General features: G+C 36.0%; 1 protein-coding gene across 7 annotated transcripts in view; it reads right to left on the reverse strand.

The window, feature by feature from the left end:
• Positions 1-19,031, reverse strand: part of SS18 (SS18 subunit of BAF chromatin remodeling complex) — a 40,868-nt gene extending 21,837 nt beyond the window's left edge. Inside the window, exons 1-7 of one of the 7 annotated variants that reach the window (XM_032222419.1) lie at positions 18,804-19,029; positions 13,429-13,505; positions 11,113-11,197; positions 7,545-7,698; positions 3,650-3,865; positions 2,977-3,144; positions 2,383-2,487 (exon numbers count right to left, since the gene is read on the reverse strand). In XM_032222419.1, coding sequence (XP_032078310.1) covers positions 2,383-2,487; positions 2,977-3,144; positions 3,650-3,865; positions 7,545-7,698; positions 11,113-11,197; positions 13,429-13,505; positions 18,804-18,872 — 874 coding nt within the window. In that variant the 5' untranslated portion in view covers positions 18,873-19,029. Of the gene's footprint in view, positions 1-2,382; positions 2,488-2,976; positions 3,145-3,649; positions 3,866-7,544; positions 7,699-11,112; positions 11,198-13,428; positions 13,506-18,803 lie in introns of all 7 variants that reach the window. The other 6 variants (XM_032222418.1, XM_032222421.1, XM_032222420.1 and 3 more) reach the window with 6 other exon arrangements.
• Between the last annotated feature and the right edge of the window lie 532 nt (positions 19,032-19,563).

Genomic DNA, 19,563 nt, shown 5'->3' on the forward strand with positions numbered 1-19,563 from the left:
CATATTTGTTAAAATACCTTGTTTCCTCAAAAATAAGCCCTCCCTGGATAATAAGCCCAATCGAATAAGCCCTTCCTAGAAAATAAGCCCTCCCTAAAAATATTGCAACGCAGCTATGAGGTGACCACGCTCCCCACCTCCTGCACCTCAAAAATAATAAGACCTCCCCAAAAGTAAGGCCAAGTGTTTGTCTTATTTTCTGGGAAACCTGGTACTAATAAATTATCTAAAATCTAATTAAAAAAGAAAAAAGAAAAATGAGGCACTCCTATACATACAAACATTACCAGTAAATGCTACATTCTACCAATAGGATCTGCTTTGATATTTTCACTCACATCAAGATACCTGCCTATAAGAATCTAGTTCATATGCACTATTGAAACCAATAATGGCTTTGGAAATAAAAAACATTTCTTTAAAGCCTGTGTTAAAGTAGTTTGTTTTTTATTCTTTTGTGATGGGGATCAGCTATACAGCAATTTATTTTTGCTTTGTTTTGCAGTGTATCTTCTCTACAGCTTCTCAAAGGTTATAAACAACATTTTATACTCATACATTTATGTGTTGTACCTATTTCAAATATAACACAGTTCGCAAGTGCAAAAAGTCTGCCCCAGAGAGTACCTAAAGCTTGCCAACATTCCTTTTATAGTCCCCAAACTCTCCCAGATTGAGTGGCACTCTAAATGTGGGACTTAATTTACATTTCAAGGGCTTCGAGAGTAAAAATGGCTGCCTTAACTGATGTAGATCCTTAAAGTAGCCAGTTTGTCTCTTAAAATCCCCAACCCTGCCTTAAACACGCCAGTCCCTTCTTCCTTTTGGAATTAGACCTTGACAAAGTTTGTTGTGACCTCTTGAGATGACACAAGTTGTGTAACCTTGCCTCAACTTACCTAGTTGCAAATAAAGCTTAGGATACTTTTTACAATTATTTAAGCAACATCTTAAATAGATGGTTAAACTTTTGTTGTTACATTTTACTTTGTACAGTCAGACAGAATCCACTGTGACTTTTAAAAATTATTAACAAGAATTTAAAGATATTTTCTATGCAACTTATCTTACCGTAATCTTACATAGCACAAAACAGAGTCTAGATTTATCCAACAAAAGATGTTCAAAACTGATTTCATGATATACAAATTAAGTAAAATGTAAGCATGGGGAATCACCAGTAGTAAGTATATTGTTTAAAACTTAACAAAAACAATTCGGGAATTTTTTTCCCCAGAAAGTAAAATTAATTTCAAACAAATATTTGCAATAAATAAGAATTACATTGAAAAAATAGTTTACTATCCACCATGAATTTTAATACATAAAAAGTGTCATTCTATCTCTTACAACTGCAACCCATATCTATTCAGTTTGTAATTAATCATACTATTTAAATATATAAATTAAAAATCTGAATTCTTAAGTAAAATTCATATATTTTAAGGATATACAACGAATCAGCTGTGCTGTAATGCTTTTCAGGTAATAGATTTCAAAAACTCTATGTAATTTCCAGAATCTTAAGAGACAAACTTATATATTTTTCAGAAACAATGTAGTTTACTGGATTAAAGTATTGAATTTGGATTGTGAAATCTAGATAATGAACGAGACTCAGCTACATAAATTTATTATATAATTTAGGGTCATTCATTCTGTCTCAGTCCTATCTACAGTTAACAAAAAAGGAGGAAGTGCTTTGAACGCTACTTCAGAATGAAAAGTGGAGTTAAACATCTTATAAATAAATAAATAAATTTGGTGTAAACAATTGTGCCACTTTTTTTAAAAAATGCAGAAAAAATATACTTTTGAAAAACCATTTCTGCTTTAAGGATTTTAGGATGAAATCTATTTTAGCAGACAAGTTTTTGTTAAATCGTACTTTAAAATAGCAATAGCAATAGCAGTTAGACATATACCGCTTCATAGGGCTTTCAGCCCTCTCTAAGCGGTTTACAGAGTCAGCATATTGCCCCCAACAATCGGGTCCTCATTTTACCCACCTCGGAAGGATGGAAGGCTGAGTCAACCTTGAGCCGGTGAGATTTGAACAGCTCTTTCTATAAGTGAAGTACTATTATAAACAGACATATTACATAACCACTATCTGTGGGAGGGAAAAAACTTTAATAGCAAAATGAGGGACTTGTTATAAAAATGGCATTGTTGTACTTGAGTTAAACTACAAATATTTTGATAAAGCAATAAATTAATATTATTCTTTTGGTTTCCAAACTATGGAACTTGAAAACGTTGATAAATAAAATTATTCTAGTGATTAACAACTAACACTTTGCTCAACCAGTGGTTTTATATATGTATCACTAATAATGGGCAGGTATATAAAATGGGAAAGTTAACATTATGAGAGATTACCATCAGGGTAATATTGCTGGTTCATGCCTTCTGGAGGACCCTGTCCACCATGACTGTATTGGTCCCCATAATAGTCTTCCTGGCCTGAGTACTGCTGTGGTGGGCCTGAAAAACCACAACCAGTCAATACGTAAATAATTTATTTTTTTATGTTAACACGCTCACTAATTTCTCAGTGTAATTTGAAAACCCTCTCACCTATAGATTTCCCCCACCCATAGCATTGTGTTTCAGAAAGTTTACTTAATGCTTTGTGTTTAATACATATATGTATTGTAGAGAGCACCTTGACTATATGATATACTAAATGTGAATTTACATTTCACAAAGCATATAGATAATATATATATTTAAGCTGCCCTCTGAGACAGAAATACAGATTTCAACATTTATTGGCAAGGTGGTGATTAGTTTAGCCTCAATTTATTTGAAGGGAAATGTAATATGACACATTTGACAATGGCTAGATATCAGGATGCTTATAGCAAGCAAAATTTGCCTCAAATGCTGAGACAAAGGGGGCTTCTATGCCTGAAACAACTGAGAGAAACTGGATGGATAGAGTAAAAAAAGTGTTCAATTTTTAAACCTTACCTTGCTGTGGTGGTCTATATGGAGGAATCTGCCTCTGTCCCATCATATGGTTTCCTTGATTAACTTGGCTTATCATTCCCATTGGTGGCTGTTGTCCCTGATAATGTTGTGCCCCTCCCTGGGGTATATTGTACTGTTGAGATGGAGGTTGCTGGTGCATCATTGGACCTACAATGAGAAGAAATATAGCAATGTTTAAGGTTTTTTTTTTCCAATTCTGTAATATTAATTTCTCTCAATAGTACCCAATTTATTATGTTTTAAATAGTCCTGAAAATATGCCATAGGATTTCCTGCATGAAAAATGCCCATAATCTACCAATCTATAATATTTTCTCTTAGTAATAAATGAGCCAGTAAAGCTTCTAACAATAACAGATGTAGACTTTTTCTGAGCATTCAGGAACTCTTGCAAAGGATATGCTAGCTTTTTAGGGCACTAATAAGTAAAACTTATTGATATATTTTATGACAGAAACCATTGAAAAAGTTTAAGAATCACCTTCCCTCCCCTCCCCACTTGACTATAAAGGCTAACTTATTAACAGAGTGAGTAAAATCAGTGCACATAAACATCCTTTTTAGAAATAATTTTAATACTTTTAGAATTTTAAAGCATTGCCTCTTGTGATAATTCTACTTTTAGCGGAAGGCCAACAATCTATTTCATTACCTTGATTTATATTTATATTTGGTCTGGGACCATAGCTGGTCATAGGTTGTCCTTGGCTTATTGTCATCTGACTCTGTCCAGGTATACTTTGTGAAGATGGCACTGAATGATTATAGGCCCCCATTGACCCATGATTATTTGAAGGTATACTCATGGAGTTGTTTGTCATGCTAAGTTGGCTTGGTCCAGGTCCCTGTATGGGCATATGGTTAGGTCCTTTGGGAAAAAAAATGAAAAATATCTTTAAAATAAATAATAAAAACTAAAAAATATCTTATACTTCAAAAATGTCATGAATAATCATAATAAATTTTCAATCTAACACCTGTTATGTACAATAGTAATATAGTAATTTAATAGCAATAGGTTCTCCTTTCACAATAAGTCCATTCTAAAAAGTAGTAAATTTATACAAATGGATAGTATATCTATTTTGAGGTTTTAAAACTCAGAAAATGGCAAAAAGAGTGTACTACACTGCAGCTGAAATAATATACATATAATTTATGACTATGGGTCATAAATATACATCTAACAATTTTTATATTGAATGTTATCATTTTCATTCCTTGCATTATACTATTAGCCAGGGACAATGTGAACATCTCATTCTCCCTATTCAGTTTGGAACTTGTGGTCTGCCAACACCATATAGTATGACAACTGGCAAAGAATTATGACAAAATACCTGAAGAATATTTGGCTACTTACCATGAAACTTTAATGTCCAATACTATGCTCTCATATATGCACTGCATATGTTTCAAACATGATCTGAGTTCAAACATTCTATGTTAAATTAAAATGTTTAACCCAGTGGTGGGTTGCAGGCGATACGCCCCGGTACGGGCGTACCGGTGCTTGTCCAGAGCACTGGATACCATTCCGGTATGGTGCTCCGGAGGGCCCACCCACCCGAGCTCCTTATCTGTATTTGAGCTCTTTGGCTACAGAGCGCATGGCGCCTGCGCGACGCTCCACACGTGCATATGATGGACACCGGTATGGTTACAACGGGATCTGGAACCCACCACTAGTTTAACCATTTTGGAAGCATTTCAAGCTCAAAATGACCCCATTTTGAGATCAAACTCAAAAGAGCTGTTTATGTCAGAAAAATCTAACAACAAAAGTTTGTTTCTGTAAGAAATATAAATTGGATTATGCTAGCGAGACTATTATTTTGAAGTGCAAATTAATAATACAGATAGTCTTCACCTACCCTTTTGTTCAGCAACCATTGGAAGTTACAATGGCACTGAACAATAACAGTATTCTTCATTTTGAAGACACTGTTCTTCAAAGTTAGACTATTTCAGTGTCCCCATGGTTATGTGATCAAATTTCTGGAAAGTGGAAGCCTGCTTGTATTTATTTTCACAGCATGTGCCTCAATTCCACTAGCCTATCTCCCCACCCCCGCCAACATCTCTGTCTTGTTTGGCTGCTCTCAACTCCATCGCTGTCACCAGCTGCTGAGAAGGTGCATACAGTCAAAGTAGCTCCTGGCTGTTTATGAGGTCTTCTGCCAAGCACACATCAGCAGCAGCCGAAGAAACAAGACAAAGAAGGTCAGCTGGGGTAACAGGGGTATCAGAGAAGTGCAAGACAATCAAAAGGATAGAATGGAAGGACACAAGCAGGTGGGGGATTGAAGGAAAGGCTGAAGGACCTCAGCTAACGGTAGCATGGTTGTGGCCTAAAAAATGCAACCAGGACTACCAAAGCTACTTTTACTAAGTGATGTGGTCACCTAATGTTTCACCTAATGAACATTTAGCTTAGTGATGAAAATTCTGGTCTCAATTAGGATTATTAAATGAGGTCTACCTTTATTTCTATACTAAATTTGTAAGAGCTAACTTGAATGAAATCAAAGTGCGGTTCAGAGAATATGGCAATTCAGAATTGATTTACGGTAAGTTAGTGAACAAGTCAAAAAAATCAGAAACAAATCATAGTTTCTATCCTTAATTTTCTGAGAACACACCAGAAACCAAAACCACATATCATGATTAAGCTTGTAGGCTTATATCCTACCAAGTAATGTTTTAAACACTGATTTGGGTGACATAGCTCCTCTTGTTAATCTTAATACAGTGATAGGAAGAACGATAGGGAATAATCAGCACATTGTTCAATAATATGTTGCTTATTTCATAGAGTTCCAAATTAGAATACTGCCTGAACACATTTTGGGGTATATCTTTTTTTTATAATCTAATCAATCATGCATAAATAGTATGTTACATATATTGTCTCATTAGAAGAAAAACTGTTAAAACTATACTTAACTACTACAAGTAGTCCTAATTTAGCAATCGCACCTGGGACTTGGTTAAGCAAAACTGTCACTAAGTCTATTTATGATTTTACTTCAGTTTTCTTTTGCTTTATAAACCTGTAAATTCATGCTGTTATTTTCTCATCACTATCATTAACTGCAATGATTGCTAAATGAGGCAATTGCTAAATGAAGACTATCTGTCTTTCTGCCTGACAGTTTAAACCTAGGACTAGAAAGTTAATGAAAAATAAATATGATAATCAGTAATTTGCTAGTTTTTTTCTTGGATTGCATCCCTTTACAAAGTAATAATATTGCAAACATGAATAACAGAAAGCAGTGCAAAAGTATTTTAAAGTTTCACAGGTATGATTTCAGCTATATGTCTTGTACTATACATGTCATCTTATAATTGGTAAAACTTATAATTAGATAATTATAATATATATATAATTATATAAATGACTTTATAGAATATCTTAAATTAGTTGCTTGGTTGACATGACAAGCATACAGCCTTTCTTACTTCTACATGTGTTTCTTGGCTACACAAAGATTAAAATTACATGAATTTTATTTTTCTTTGCATGCGTTCTAAACTGGATGTTGAGAATAAAATATTCAGTTTGGGTTTGAAAAGAACGATAACCGATAGAAATCTGAGGCCCATTAGTTGGATAAATATGAATTAGTCTTTCCATATTACAAGAAACATTAAGTCAATTTACTCAGAAGACTATGATTGAGAATTTATTCTTCTAAAACTATGCTTAGATTTACAACCCAACTATTTAATTTTCTGTTGGAATTTTATAGGAATTCTGATGACAGCTTTTCCCGCTTAAGAAAATAAAAGAGAGTTAAGAGCATGGTGATATGAAATAACTTGAACAAATATGATAAAAGAACAATTTTAGAAGAAACTAAAAAAAGATCCAATACCAGAGCATTATAATAAACATCCTGAGAAAAGATTTTTCAACAAGAAAAGATCCTACCTTGTCTGAAAAACCTATCCTTAAAAAGCAATTTTCTTCTATAGGTATAGTAAAATGTAGACCACTATGAAAAAATATCAATAGCTTATACCTCTTTATTATCTTTAAAAAGCAGTTTTAAGGTCTGAAATAATTCTTCTAAGATATTTTTTCACATGAACTCCCTAAAGAATAGCTTGTCATTTCCATCTGTTTTGTCATGCAGAAGATTAATAGAAAAATAACTTAGAAAGAGTTAATCAAAATTTTACTAAGTTCATTTCCTCTTTATCAAACTAATTTAACAGTAATTATTTTAAATAATTTATTCCAATGAGAATGCATTCATCCATAAGTCAGTATCTTTCTTTGGCAAGCCTTCTAATGACTTTATACTGTATGGTTTCAGGCACACTAAATTTAGCTGCTTCTGTTCAAAGGAATGCCCAGAGGCAGTCTGATAAACATAGAATACAGGTCACTTAACTCTGTAACTAACAAACTCTAAGAGAACTTGTACTCAAGAGCATTCAAAGTAGTTTTGTCATCAACAATCTTCAATCCCTTGAGAATACATGTTGTTTCAGTTGCTGAGCAACCTGGTGTTAATTTCTCTAGAAGAAAAACCTACCAGGCATCTGTCCGTTCATCTGGTTCTGCATGTGTGGAGCAGAAGGGCCCCCACCTACCATACCATCTGAACTCATATTGTGAGTACGTGGAGGTGGGGGAGGGCCACTCTGATTCATTCCTCCAGGACCCATTGGCATATTCTGTGTGGGTGGCTGAAAAGGGATTTAGTAAAAAAGCAGGTTATAATCCAACAAATATACAGCGTGTCTTCACATACGTATCTACAACTATAACATGGCCCTTGTTTTTTTAATCTACTTCTATTCTGTTTTACATGGCTCTGAAGAACAGTGATATTTCTGAATGACTGTGTCCTCACAATTCACTCAATGATTATTTAACTGATAGCTTCAATCATTGTGTCTCCTTTTTATTAAATATGCTGCAAGGGATGAAAGACTGATCTTTGTATTTGTGTATCAAATTTATAGAGCCACCTGACTCCATAAATGACTCTGGTTGCATACAAGAAAGAAGAATGAACACCATCTGGACAGAATAATAACCATACTACTTAGCATACACATTCACCTACCCTAAGCCCAAGACCTAAAGAAAACACCATGATCTTAAAGACTGAATAAGGGTAGGTTAGAGGCTATACAAATCTTGTGGTGGGAGCTGTTTCAGAAGGCAGGTGCTATGACAAAGAAGATTCACTTCCTGGTTCCTGTCAGATGTTACTATTGCTTGCCAACTTTGTCTATTTGTGCAGGTCAGGCAAAAACTACTAGAGACAGATGGACTGTTGGATAGCCCGGCCCTATGCCATTAAATCACACATAGAAAAGAATACAGGTAGTCTTCGATTTACAACCACAACTGAGCTCAAAATTTGTTGCTAAGTAAGAAATTTGTTAGGTGACTTTTGCCTCATTTTATGACTTTTCTTGCCACTTTTGTTAACTGAATCACTGCAGTTGTTAAATTAGTAACACAGTTGTTAAGTGAATCCAGTTTCCCCATTGACTGATTGTCAGAAGTTTGCAAAAGGTGGGACGCTGCAACGTCATAAATGTGAGTTAGTTAGCAAGCTTCCACATGTAAATCACATGACCACGAGGATCACTGGTGGGTTCTGGATCCCATCGCAATCGACATGCTGCGACGGGGCCGGGCGTCCACCATGTGCATGCTCAGTGGAGCGTTGCGCAGGCTCCGTACACTCCGTGCGCATGTGCAAATGACCCAGTTGGCTCAAATCAGGTAAGGACAGCGGGTGGGCTCTCTGGAGCACTGTACCGGAACGGTACTTGGTGCTTCCATCAGGCACCAGTATGTTCGTACCAGGGCGTACCGACCATACCCCACCACTGACAAGGATGCTCCAACGGTCATAAGTTGTAACTTCAAACTGTTACTAAATGGACTGGTGTAAGTCGAGGACTACCTGTACTTGGCAACAGGGTTCTCTCCAAAATCTTACAGTATCAAACAAAACCATCAGATATGTTAATTGTATTCTAGGCGAGTTTAATATAGAGAGATAAATTTTAGGGATTAAAGATTACTGCTAAATCACAGTAAACAATTAGAACAATTACAATTACAGTAAATACAGAACAATTAGAACAAGAAGCCTAAACTTTTTCTTCTTCTTCCTTTTATACTCATATATTACAGTTTAATCAAAATTCATCTTGATTTATTTAATATGAAAGTACTGCAAAAGATTCAAGGTTTCTTCATCAAAAAACAAATGTTTTTGAGTTGAAATAACTGCCTGTTTTACAAAAAGAATTAACTCAGAATTGAGGCTTCAGAAGTATAAGACATTAAATTTGATCTTATAGGAAAAATTGTAGTGAAACTTGTCCTAGATACTTGGTAAAATAGCAATAGCACTTAAATTTATATACCGCTTCACAGTGCTTTCTCTCCTCTCTAAGTGGTAAGAACCAATTACCATTTTTAATGTTAAAAATACTATGTTTGCACTTTATTATTATATAGTATAATAGTTTTCAACCTTTCTCTGGCAAACCTTTTTAATGCTTAAGTTCAATTAAACACTCTTTCAAGAATGCAGGTCCTACTCTTGCACAACAAACATCCCTACATTGATTTTGATTACCACTTACCATGAGGTACCATTCTGATAATTGGAAAATGGACCTGAAGAAAGGGGCTAATTTCTCTTCTTTTAGTAAGAAGGTAAGGTTTAGACTTTTACAGCTTTTACAGGAAAAAAGTTCCTCTAGTTACCCGTGTTTTATTCAGCTAAGAACTAACTTATCAAGATCTTCATTCTTTGCCAAAAAAGAGAGAGTATTTTACAAAGAAGCATTTTCAAGTAATTATTGAGACCACATGGCCAAATAAGAACCACCAGGGAAAAAAACCCCATGGAATTCTTATCATTATTACTATTATTATAGTTCTTTGACGGTGGAGTCCATCTTCTATTGACCAAAATGTATGATTGCTGATATCACTCCTGGTTGCTGAAGATGAAATTGACAAGAAAGGAGTGTACAATAGCAATATCCTGGCATAAGACTGGGGGAAGTACTCTGTACCATACAGACTTTAACAGCAACACTCTCTGTGATCAAGATGTATCATCTGCATATTGATGATATCTGACCTCAGCAGATGCAAACTCTGAAACACAAATGGGGCAGGCCATTTTTTCCATTAGGTAGGGTAACACCACCAACCTGAGAATCATCAGACCATGGCAATGAATTTTGAAGAACCAATGACAATGTACTTCAAAACCATAGCATTTTGCAACTGCCCCAAAACAGAAATGGGGAAACCCTGTAATAAGGATGAATTCATTCTACTCAGCTCTAAAAGCAGCCTTAATGGTAAAACAGATATTTAAACTGCAAAATCCCTGATTATTGTTTGAAATGACCTCAAAGAAAGGACTTTATATTCCTCACAAAAAGGACTGTATATTGCCCAGAAATGTGGATAGTCAAAATCTATCCGGATGTAATATTATTTTAAAAAGATATCTTTCCTATAAACTGGGTTCAAATACTGCATTACAATACAAATTATAATTTTTTGAATAAGCAGAGTGACATTTTCTATAATTCTGCTTTTCTAACACAAGATTAACAACTTCTCAACACTGAACTGCTTTTATATACCTTTAGAAATAATAAATTTTATTAAAATAATGTTCAGAGACTTCCACATAAATTGTTTCTCATAGAAAGTAATAATGTTTGAACATATTTGAATTTAGGAATGCTTGCTAATGAATTAAGTATCTTAATATATGACCATTAAATATTTAAATTTTTAAAAAAGATCTGGTTGAATTAATAAAACAATTGGATAAGATCTACTTGAATGTACAAGAAGTAACCTGGAATTAAAAAAAATCCAAATGAAAAATATTATGACCTAATACAAAGATGGATATAATACTCAAATATATATCTAAATATGCATGAGGTTTAATAATATAATTCTACATTATACAAAGTTATAGTCACAATATACAATACTCAAGAGTTATTAAACCATAACCATATGTATTTTAGCACTTTTCTGTGCAATGTATCTTTGTTCCTTGGAGAATAAAATGGTTTTTTCATGGTACTTACTGGTGGCAGTATAGATTGCATGTTTTGATTGGAGTCAGCTATTGTGGCTAAGTAGACCAGATTTGTATGCAACAACTGCTGGTACCTAATTTTAAACAAAAAACATTTAAGTTAAAAAAAATTCACATATGATCATTTCCCACTAACATATAGGTTATAAAATTTGTATATTTATATAATTTTCAACTATATAATTGGAGAAAAGTACAGCAATGATAAAATAATATTTCAAGAATTACTATCAATAATGTAAATTGCAGAATAACAGACTATTTTTGCTATTATCACTGGTAAAGCTTATTTCAAAATAGAATCTTTTATATTTAAATGACTCACTACCAACCTTGGGGTAAATTATTCAATATACACTATATTGCCAAAAGTATTCGCTCACCCATCCAAATAATCAGAATCAGGTCTTCCAATTACTTTCATGGCCACAGGTATATAAAATCAAGTACCTAGGCATGCAGACTGTTTGTACAAACATTTGTGAAAGAATGGGTCGCTCTCAGGAGCTCAGTGAATTCCAGTGTGGAACTGTGATAGGATGCCACCTGTGCAACAAATCCAGTCGTGAAATTTCCTCGCTCCTAAATATTCCACAGTCAACTGTCAGCTGTATTATAAGAATGTGCAAGTGTTTGGGAACGACAGCAACTCAGCCACGTAACCTAGTCCAACATCAGTGTGTGACCTCACAAATGCGCTTCTGGAAGAATGGTAAAAAAATTCCCACGAACACACTCCTAAACCTTGTGGACAGCCTTCCCAGAAGAGCTGAAGTTGTTATAGCTGCAAAGGGTGGACTGACGTCATATTGAACCCTATGGATTAGGAATGGGATGTCACTTACAGTAAGTTCATATGCAAGTAAAGGCAGGTGAGCGAATACTTTTGGTAATATAGTGTAAATAGATTCCTTATTTTTGTTCAAAAGACTAAGAAGCATGGTTGACAAGTGTACTTAAACCATAAGATAACTGTTGGGAGGGAATAAACTGAATATACAGTATGTGCGTATATCATAGTGGCTTGATTCATACATAAAGTCAGGGCTTGGAAACCACACTGTTTGGGTTTTCCCATCCAAGCCAGAAACAAAGGACATTTTGGCTTAGTAGAATGTTGATTTTGAATAGTGAGATCCTATCAGGAAGCTTTTTCTCAGTAAGCTCCTCCTAACTTTAATCCCCAAAATCGCAAACATATGGATGTTGATGAGACTTCTGAGAGTTGGAATTCACAACACTTAGAAGTGGGCTACATTATGAAAAACCAGACTTGAGAAGGAATATGATGAAGCCTTTTCATACTTACCCCAAAGCCTGTTGCTTTCCCCTAAGCTTATAGAGGAATACTTTTATTCTGATTTGTCTTCTCCATACCTCCATGTTACAAAACCAATTTAGTGACAAACAAATTGCCATAAATATAATATGGCCAACAGCTTGATGCAATAACTGTATACAGGTAGTCCTCGACTTAACAACCATTAATTTAGTGACTATTTGAAGCTACGATGACACTGAAAAAGTGACTTATGACCGTTTTCACACTTATATCCCAGTGGTCACATGGTCAAAATTCGAACACTTGGCAATGGGCATGTATTTATGACAGCTGCATTATCCCAGGGTTAATGTGATTGTGATTTGTAATCTTCCTAGCCGGCTTCCAACAAGCAAAGTCAATGGGAGAAACCCAAATTCATAATGACTGAATGATTCACAAGACAGCTTCAGTGATTCACTTAACAACTGTGACAAGAAAGGTAGTAAAATGCAGCAAAGCTCACTTAACTGTCTTACTTAGCAGTAGAAAGTTTGGGCTTAATTTTGCTTGTACCTCTGCAGCAGAAATCCAAGCATGAACAGAACCCCCAAATCCCTCCCTCCCTATAACTTTGCAGGCATGGAGAGAGACTCTCTTTGCTTAAGATGTGATATCATATAACAACTGCAATAGGGAGTGTTGGAATCATAGTCAATGAGCAAAATGCCACAGGGATGTCTTGCTTAATTGACAGCTTCATTGAACAACCAAGACTCTAGTCCAAACTGTGGTCATCAAGCAAGAACTACCTATAGCTTAGTCAACCATTCTTATACAGCAGGAAAAAACTCTCTCCCAAGTTTTCTAAAACTTGGAGGAAATTGCTGTGATATGTAATAAACCAGAAAATTTTATTAAAAAAAGATATTTAAGGAAAATAATGGCAAACTACTTATGTGCTGGTAACATGAAAAGTGTGTGGACACATTCATATAACTACTGGGAGTCCAGGCTAATATATTTAAGTTAACATTAACTTACTGAGAGCATTCCAAAGTTTTCCCTTTATTCTGGTAGTCCATTATACACTGAATCAGGTGATTATTTTCATCCAACATCTGAAATAACAGAACAGATTTTTAGAATGAGATGAACTTGTACTGACTGAGCTCTAACCGGTCTTACTGTTTTACCTTAAATACAGATGTCAAGACAAAGCTGAAAAAAGCTGAACTTTATCAACATGTCTTGTTTAACAACTGTATTTAAACACCATTTCTGAAAGTTTGGCAAAAGACTGATTACTTGCCTACAGTTACTTGTGACAAGATTATAACTAAAGTTATAGCTTGTCATTTCCCCCATTCTTATAAAATCATACTATTCAGTTTTGCAGTATTATTTTTTACTAAAAAAACCCTCAAGTGATCAGAATGGCATGAGAAAAATAACAGGGATAAACTCTTGCTCTGTTCCTTTGTTGTTTCACCACACCTCTGCAGGATCTTCTATGACACAAAAATATAAAATCAGACCCTCAGGTGCATAAGAGTGCACCCAGAGTCGATGGGGGTTGGGTGACATACAAATGTAGTCAACAATAATTATAACACCACAGATTTAACAATTGTTGATAATAAAGCCAAGAGTTTGGACAGTAGAAACTGCAGAGCAGAAAAGAAGAAACTAGAGAAACTCATACAATACTACAAGTTGCAAATAGAAGTAGGACAACTGTGGCAAAAGAAACCATTGGCATTGACAAAATTACCACCAGTCAATTGCAAGAGGTAGTTTAAATTGGAACAATTTACAAACCTTTAATACCATCAAATAATACAAGCGCCTATCCCAGGTCCTTGGCAAGGACTCCATAGGTCTCACTAAAAATGCCAAATTCAGACTAAATATCCAGCTGACTATGCAACTATTTATTTATTTGTCATGTTTATGTGGTGTATATTGGAGGTGGTAACCCTTTGAAAGCTGTAGGTAATGAAATTTCATTTTAATGTATGCCGATAAGTGTACATTTAAAGTGACAAAACAGTTATTCTAAATCTAACTAACATTAATAAAACTACATCAAAAAGGACTCCCTTAGTTATAAGTTATCCCTCCCATTGTTATAGAACTATAGTTTTACTTCTAGTACAAAAATCAAACAATAGCCTTTCTAGATTTTTTTAACAATAAAAACTATTTCATCATAGCACAGTCTCTCACACATCTATCAATCATTTTGAATGAAAAACAACAAAGTCTCTTTCAAAGTAGATATTTAGCTTTGGGAAGAAAAACTAAGAATATCAGAATAGGATGAGTCTGTCATACAAAATTAGAACTCAAAACAATTTACTTAAATATGGTAAGTGTTCGACAATAATCATTTTATATTACCTTCCTTGGCTACTCTTAAATAAATGACTTTTCTGTCTTTTGATCAATCACATTTCATGGCTAGGTTTCAAGAAGAAAAATCCAAAGTTTTCTAAGGGGTATCAGTTGTAACAGATAAAACAGATTTTAATAGAGCTACTAAATTATATTACTTTAGTTATTTAAAGCATATTTTTATTTTAATTGTAAGTAGCTATAAGACTTCACAAGTAAATTAAAATTGCTTGGTTCATATAAGCTACTTTTTTAATGGAAATCAAATCAATTATTTTACATCAATATTTCTTTTTTGAACACTAGTTTCACACTGATTTTAATTAAAAGTTAACCAACTTTTAGATTAAAATTATAGTTTATTATACGTAGGGAAGGAAGTATATGGTATCCTTCTGAATTAGCTTAGAAGATGGGGTGGGCAGATGGTGTCGTGCTGTTTCACCTCTTTTCTTTAGGTCATTTTCTCTGGTGGATGAGAAGGTGAGGGCTGCCCTCCTCCCCTATTATGGGGGTGCCACAGGGTTTGGTATTTTCTCCTTCCTGTTCAGCATTCATACAAGGCTACTGGATGAGCCCATCTGTTATCATGTGTTAGTGACAGCATGTTGATCATGCCCAATTATACATTTCTACTCCTGACGAATTAAGTGATACTGAGAATGTTTTACCCTGGTGTTTGGAATCTGTAAAGAGTCTAGATGAGGAAAAACAGGCTTCAGTTGAATCCTGACAAGACTGAGTGGCTCCAGATTTTGGGTCTGACTGGTTCCAGGACTATGCCATCTTTGGTGCTGGATGGGATTGCACTGTCCCACATAGACACAGTCTATGATTCAGACACAATCTGAGAGTCAACACAAAATTCACAAGCAATCAAAAGGTGGCAGTCATAGATAGATGAGCTTTGGATAGCTTTGTATCTTGCACCACTTATGCCTGTTTAGAATTACTCCAGATTGAACCAATGAGCTCAACCTGAGGTTGTCTTTGAAGAGCATCTATAAATTTCAGATGGTACAGAATGCAGCAGCAGGGCAGTTGTAACTGCTCCTCCTGCATGTTACAGCTCTGTGAGCTGCACTGGGTGCCAGTTTACTTTCAGGTCCAATTCAAGATGCTGGTTTTAACCTTTAAAGGCCTTCATGCCATGGGACTGGACTGAGACATCGCCTCTTCTCAGTTATATCAGCCTTTTCTTTTAGATCTAGTACAGAAAGCATGCGGTGTATACCATCAGCTAGGGATCTTTTGGTGGGTTCCAGGAAACAGGCCCTTTCTGCCATGGCACCAACCTGATGAACATTCTTCTCACCTCATCCAAGACCAGTTTAGCTCCATCCCTTTGATATTCCAGAAGTCCCTCAAGACCTGGTTATGTTAACAGGCACAGAGATCCCAGGAAACTGGAGCCATTCTTCAATGGCTTCATTGCTGAGCTGGCTATTCTTATTGTCTCTTTGCCTAGATTTTGTAAATTTGTTTTTATGATGTTTATCTTTTAGTGAGGATGTTTATATTTTATATTTGTTTTGTTGATTGATATGTGCCACCCAGAATCACTTTTTGTGAGACAGGTTGCTATATGAATGTGATTAATGAACAAATAAACAAAGGAAGTAGTCTGAGCAGAGATCAATGACTGGTCCAAGACTTCATATTTTTTAGCTGCTATAGTTTATGAACAATATCAGTGATCTAAGCCTTCCTTTATATTGTAACATGCACCAACAAGAATTTCACATTTTTCTTTAAGGCTACATACAGTATGAGCAGCTGTAATAACCAGATACCTAGAGCAGTTTTTCTAGTCCTACAACTACAGAAACATTTTTCAACAGCAGTTTCAAATCACAGAACTGGGTAAACTGCATTAACATTTTTCACAGCACTTAGCACAAATCATATGCTCACTTTTTAAATACTTCTTTTTATCCAATAGACAATATTCAAAGAGAAACAAAAATATACACATTGTTGTCTGTTCTCTATCTTCTATTCTTTTTATATAGTGTATTGATCTTATGTTATGGTGACTAAGCTGCTTAACTTGCAACAAAAATGCTTAAATATATCTTCAGATGAAAGTAGTGTAGCTCTTTAACCCTAAAGGTTTAAAACTAATCTTACCTTACCTATTTAATTAAACTTTATTAATGTGTGTCAGCAGGTGTAGCACTAATCTTGGTTAGCCTTAAAATCCCGTTCTTATAAGCACTAGCTCCCTCTCATGTTCTTTGAAGTCCAAAGATATATGAATTAGTATGATGCTGGCTCTTATTACTTGTTTCACTAATAATTGGCAAGTTAACAATAACATGCTGTCATATATATGTCAGGAATGCCCCCATCAACGGCCCAAAACATTACCCGAGTACCTTTTCTATTACATTTGATCTCTTTTAATTTACTTCGTTTTGTTTTAGGTATGTGGCTATGTTTACAAAGTATGCTAATTATGGCTTGCTCAACCTTGGTTTACTCAGTAACCAACTAGCTAATTCCCAACAATCCAAAATTTATGCTTTATAGATCACAACCACTGAATTCTGAAAATGAACTAAACTAAAAACACGCAATGTGGTTTAGCATTCTGTGAAACCACAGCCTGTCTCACTTTTCTACACTTCAGATCAGCCTTCCACTAATGTAGTATCCAAAGTTGTATGCAAATTTCCAAAATTCACCCAGCCATTAAAAACAACTAAACTGCAATACAACTAGAAGACGCTAAGAATATTGACTTTATGTCTGGGTTCTTCAACTAAGGTGCGGAGTTAAATGGACTATTCCTATTCATAAGACCACCAAAACAAGCTATATTATTACTGCAACATTAACAAGCGCTCTAGTCCCAAAGAAGCTTTTTCAAGAGGCAACTGGACTTTCTGGTTTTTCTTTGAAGAAATTTCGTTTCTTCGGATGAGAAGTGGAACATCTTCAAAGAAAAACCAGAAAGTCCAGTTGCCTCTTGAAAAAGCACCTTTGGGACAACCATGATCTGTATGACTGAGAATCTCCATAGACAAGAGTTCCAGTCATCTCACTATCCTTCAGAGGTCCCTTACAGCACGGGTCACCAACCTTTCGGACCTCAGGAACCACTAAATTCATAATTTTAAATCCCACGGACCATTAATATGCATTTTTTAAAAAGTTAAATAGTATTTAGTGCAATATAAAAAAATGCAAATAATTTTTCTGCAGACCACCAAAATTTTCTTGCAGACCACCAAGTTGGTGACCGCTGCCTTACAGGAATCAGTCTATCTCTTGATTTGGAGTTGGTCTAGGTCATTTGAATTTACAAGTGAATTCCCTCCCAGTCTATTTGCTGTACTCACAGGCCACAGTTTATTAAACCATGGTTTACCCAATCTCTCTTTAGAGTTTGAACTGCAAAGCTTGCTCCACACAAGAGGTTAGACTGGTCAGATAGTATACTGGTCAGAGTCGCCAATGCTTGGAATGCACTACCTGACACTGTGGTTTCTTCCCCAAACCCCCCAAAACTTTAACCTTAGACTGTCTACCTCACCCCATTCCTAAGAGGTCTGTAAGGGGCCATTAAGCGCACCAACGTGCCTACCGTCCCTGTCCTAATGTTCCCTTTTATTCTTATACATTTCATGCATCCAAAATCATGTTTATACATATATATGTTGTCTAATACATGCTTGACGAAATAAATAAATAAAATAAACGACTTCTAGTGTCCTGCAAATACAGGCCTGAATGCTAATGTTTTCAGCACCTTCGTCCCAGAGTCGTCACCCAAAGCCTTGAAACGCCCAGGAAAGCGACAGTGAGGGAGAGAGAAAGAAGAAGCTCGGCATCAAAAATGAAGACTTGCATCCGACATCATTGCCAGGTCACGAGCGCCGGCCTTGGCCCATCTCCAGCTCAGCCCACGCGCAAGGAAGGACGAGGCAGAACCCCGACTCTCTCGCTCCCCACCCCGCTTTCTATATGGGACGAAGCACCCGATCCCCCACTCCCCCGGGCTAGGCCCGACAGTTCACCTTCTGGATAGCAGCCGGCGTTATCTCGCCTTTGCCCCGCTGCCGAGGGGCCGCAAACGCCACCGACATCTTGGGTCCCCGCCTGAAGACGCCTCAGCGCGCGCGGTGGCTGACTCCTCGACGCCTCTCGCGCAGCGGCGGCCAAAAAAAAATCTCCAGAAAAGACGGGCCACTTGAAGGAGGAAGCAGTTACCCGTTGGGCCGAGCCATTTCCTGCCTTAAAAAGCGGGGGGTGGGTGGGTGGAATGGGAGTGGGAAGGCCTGCTATGTTCACCAGATGGAACCGGGCAACGCGCTGTTTTATTCAACGGTTTGTAAAATCGTTGTGGGGTGTTTTTTTTTGGTCACTATTTTTTTTCATGAGCCAAAGCATTTCTGAGAACGTTACAATGAGCGCGCTACTCCCCTACGATAATAGTACATTCCCACTACCCGACTTTCTCCGAGCTCTAGAGCTACGACAAATTAACAGCTTGGCAGAAAAACAAAAGGGCGGGGGGGAGAAGAGATGTTCCTCGTAGAGTCGTGTTTGTTCCCCGCTCTTCTCAGCGTTGGTTCAGTCCATTCTGTGCTGGGAGAGATTGAGTCACTCTTACCCTTTTAGATCACGAGGGGCAGAATGAAAAAATAAAGTTTCGTACTCAAGTGCTAATACAATTTTTTAAAGTTGAAATCTTGGATAAATCATATTTGTGCTGCATACTTTTAGCAGTTTGAGATTTAATCTTGTCTTTAAAAAGTTGGAAGAAATCCTTGACTG

This window comes from Thamnophis elegans, chromosome 8 (assembly GCF_009769535.1).
Source record: "Thamnophis elegans isolate rThaEle1 chromosome 8, rThaEle1.pri, whole genome shotgun sequence".
Lineage (NCBI taxonomy): Eukaryota > Metazoa > Chordata > Lepidosauria > Squamata > Colubridae > Thamnophis > Thamnophis elegans.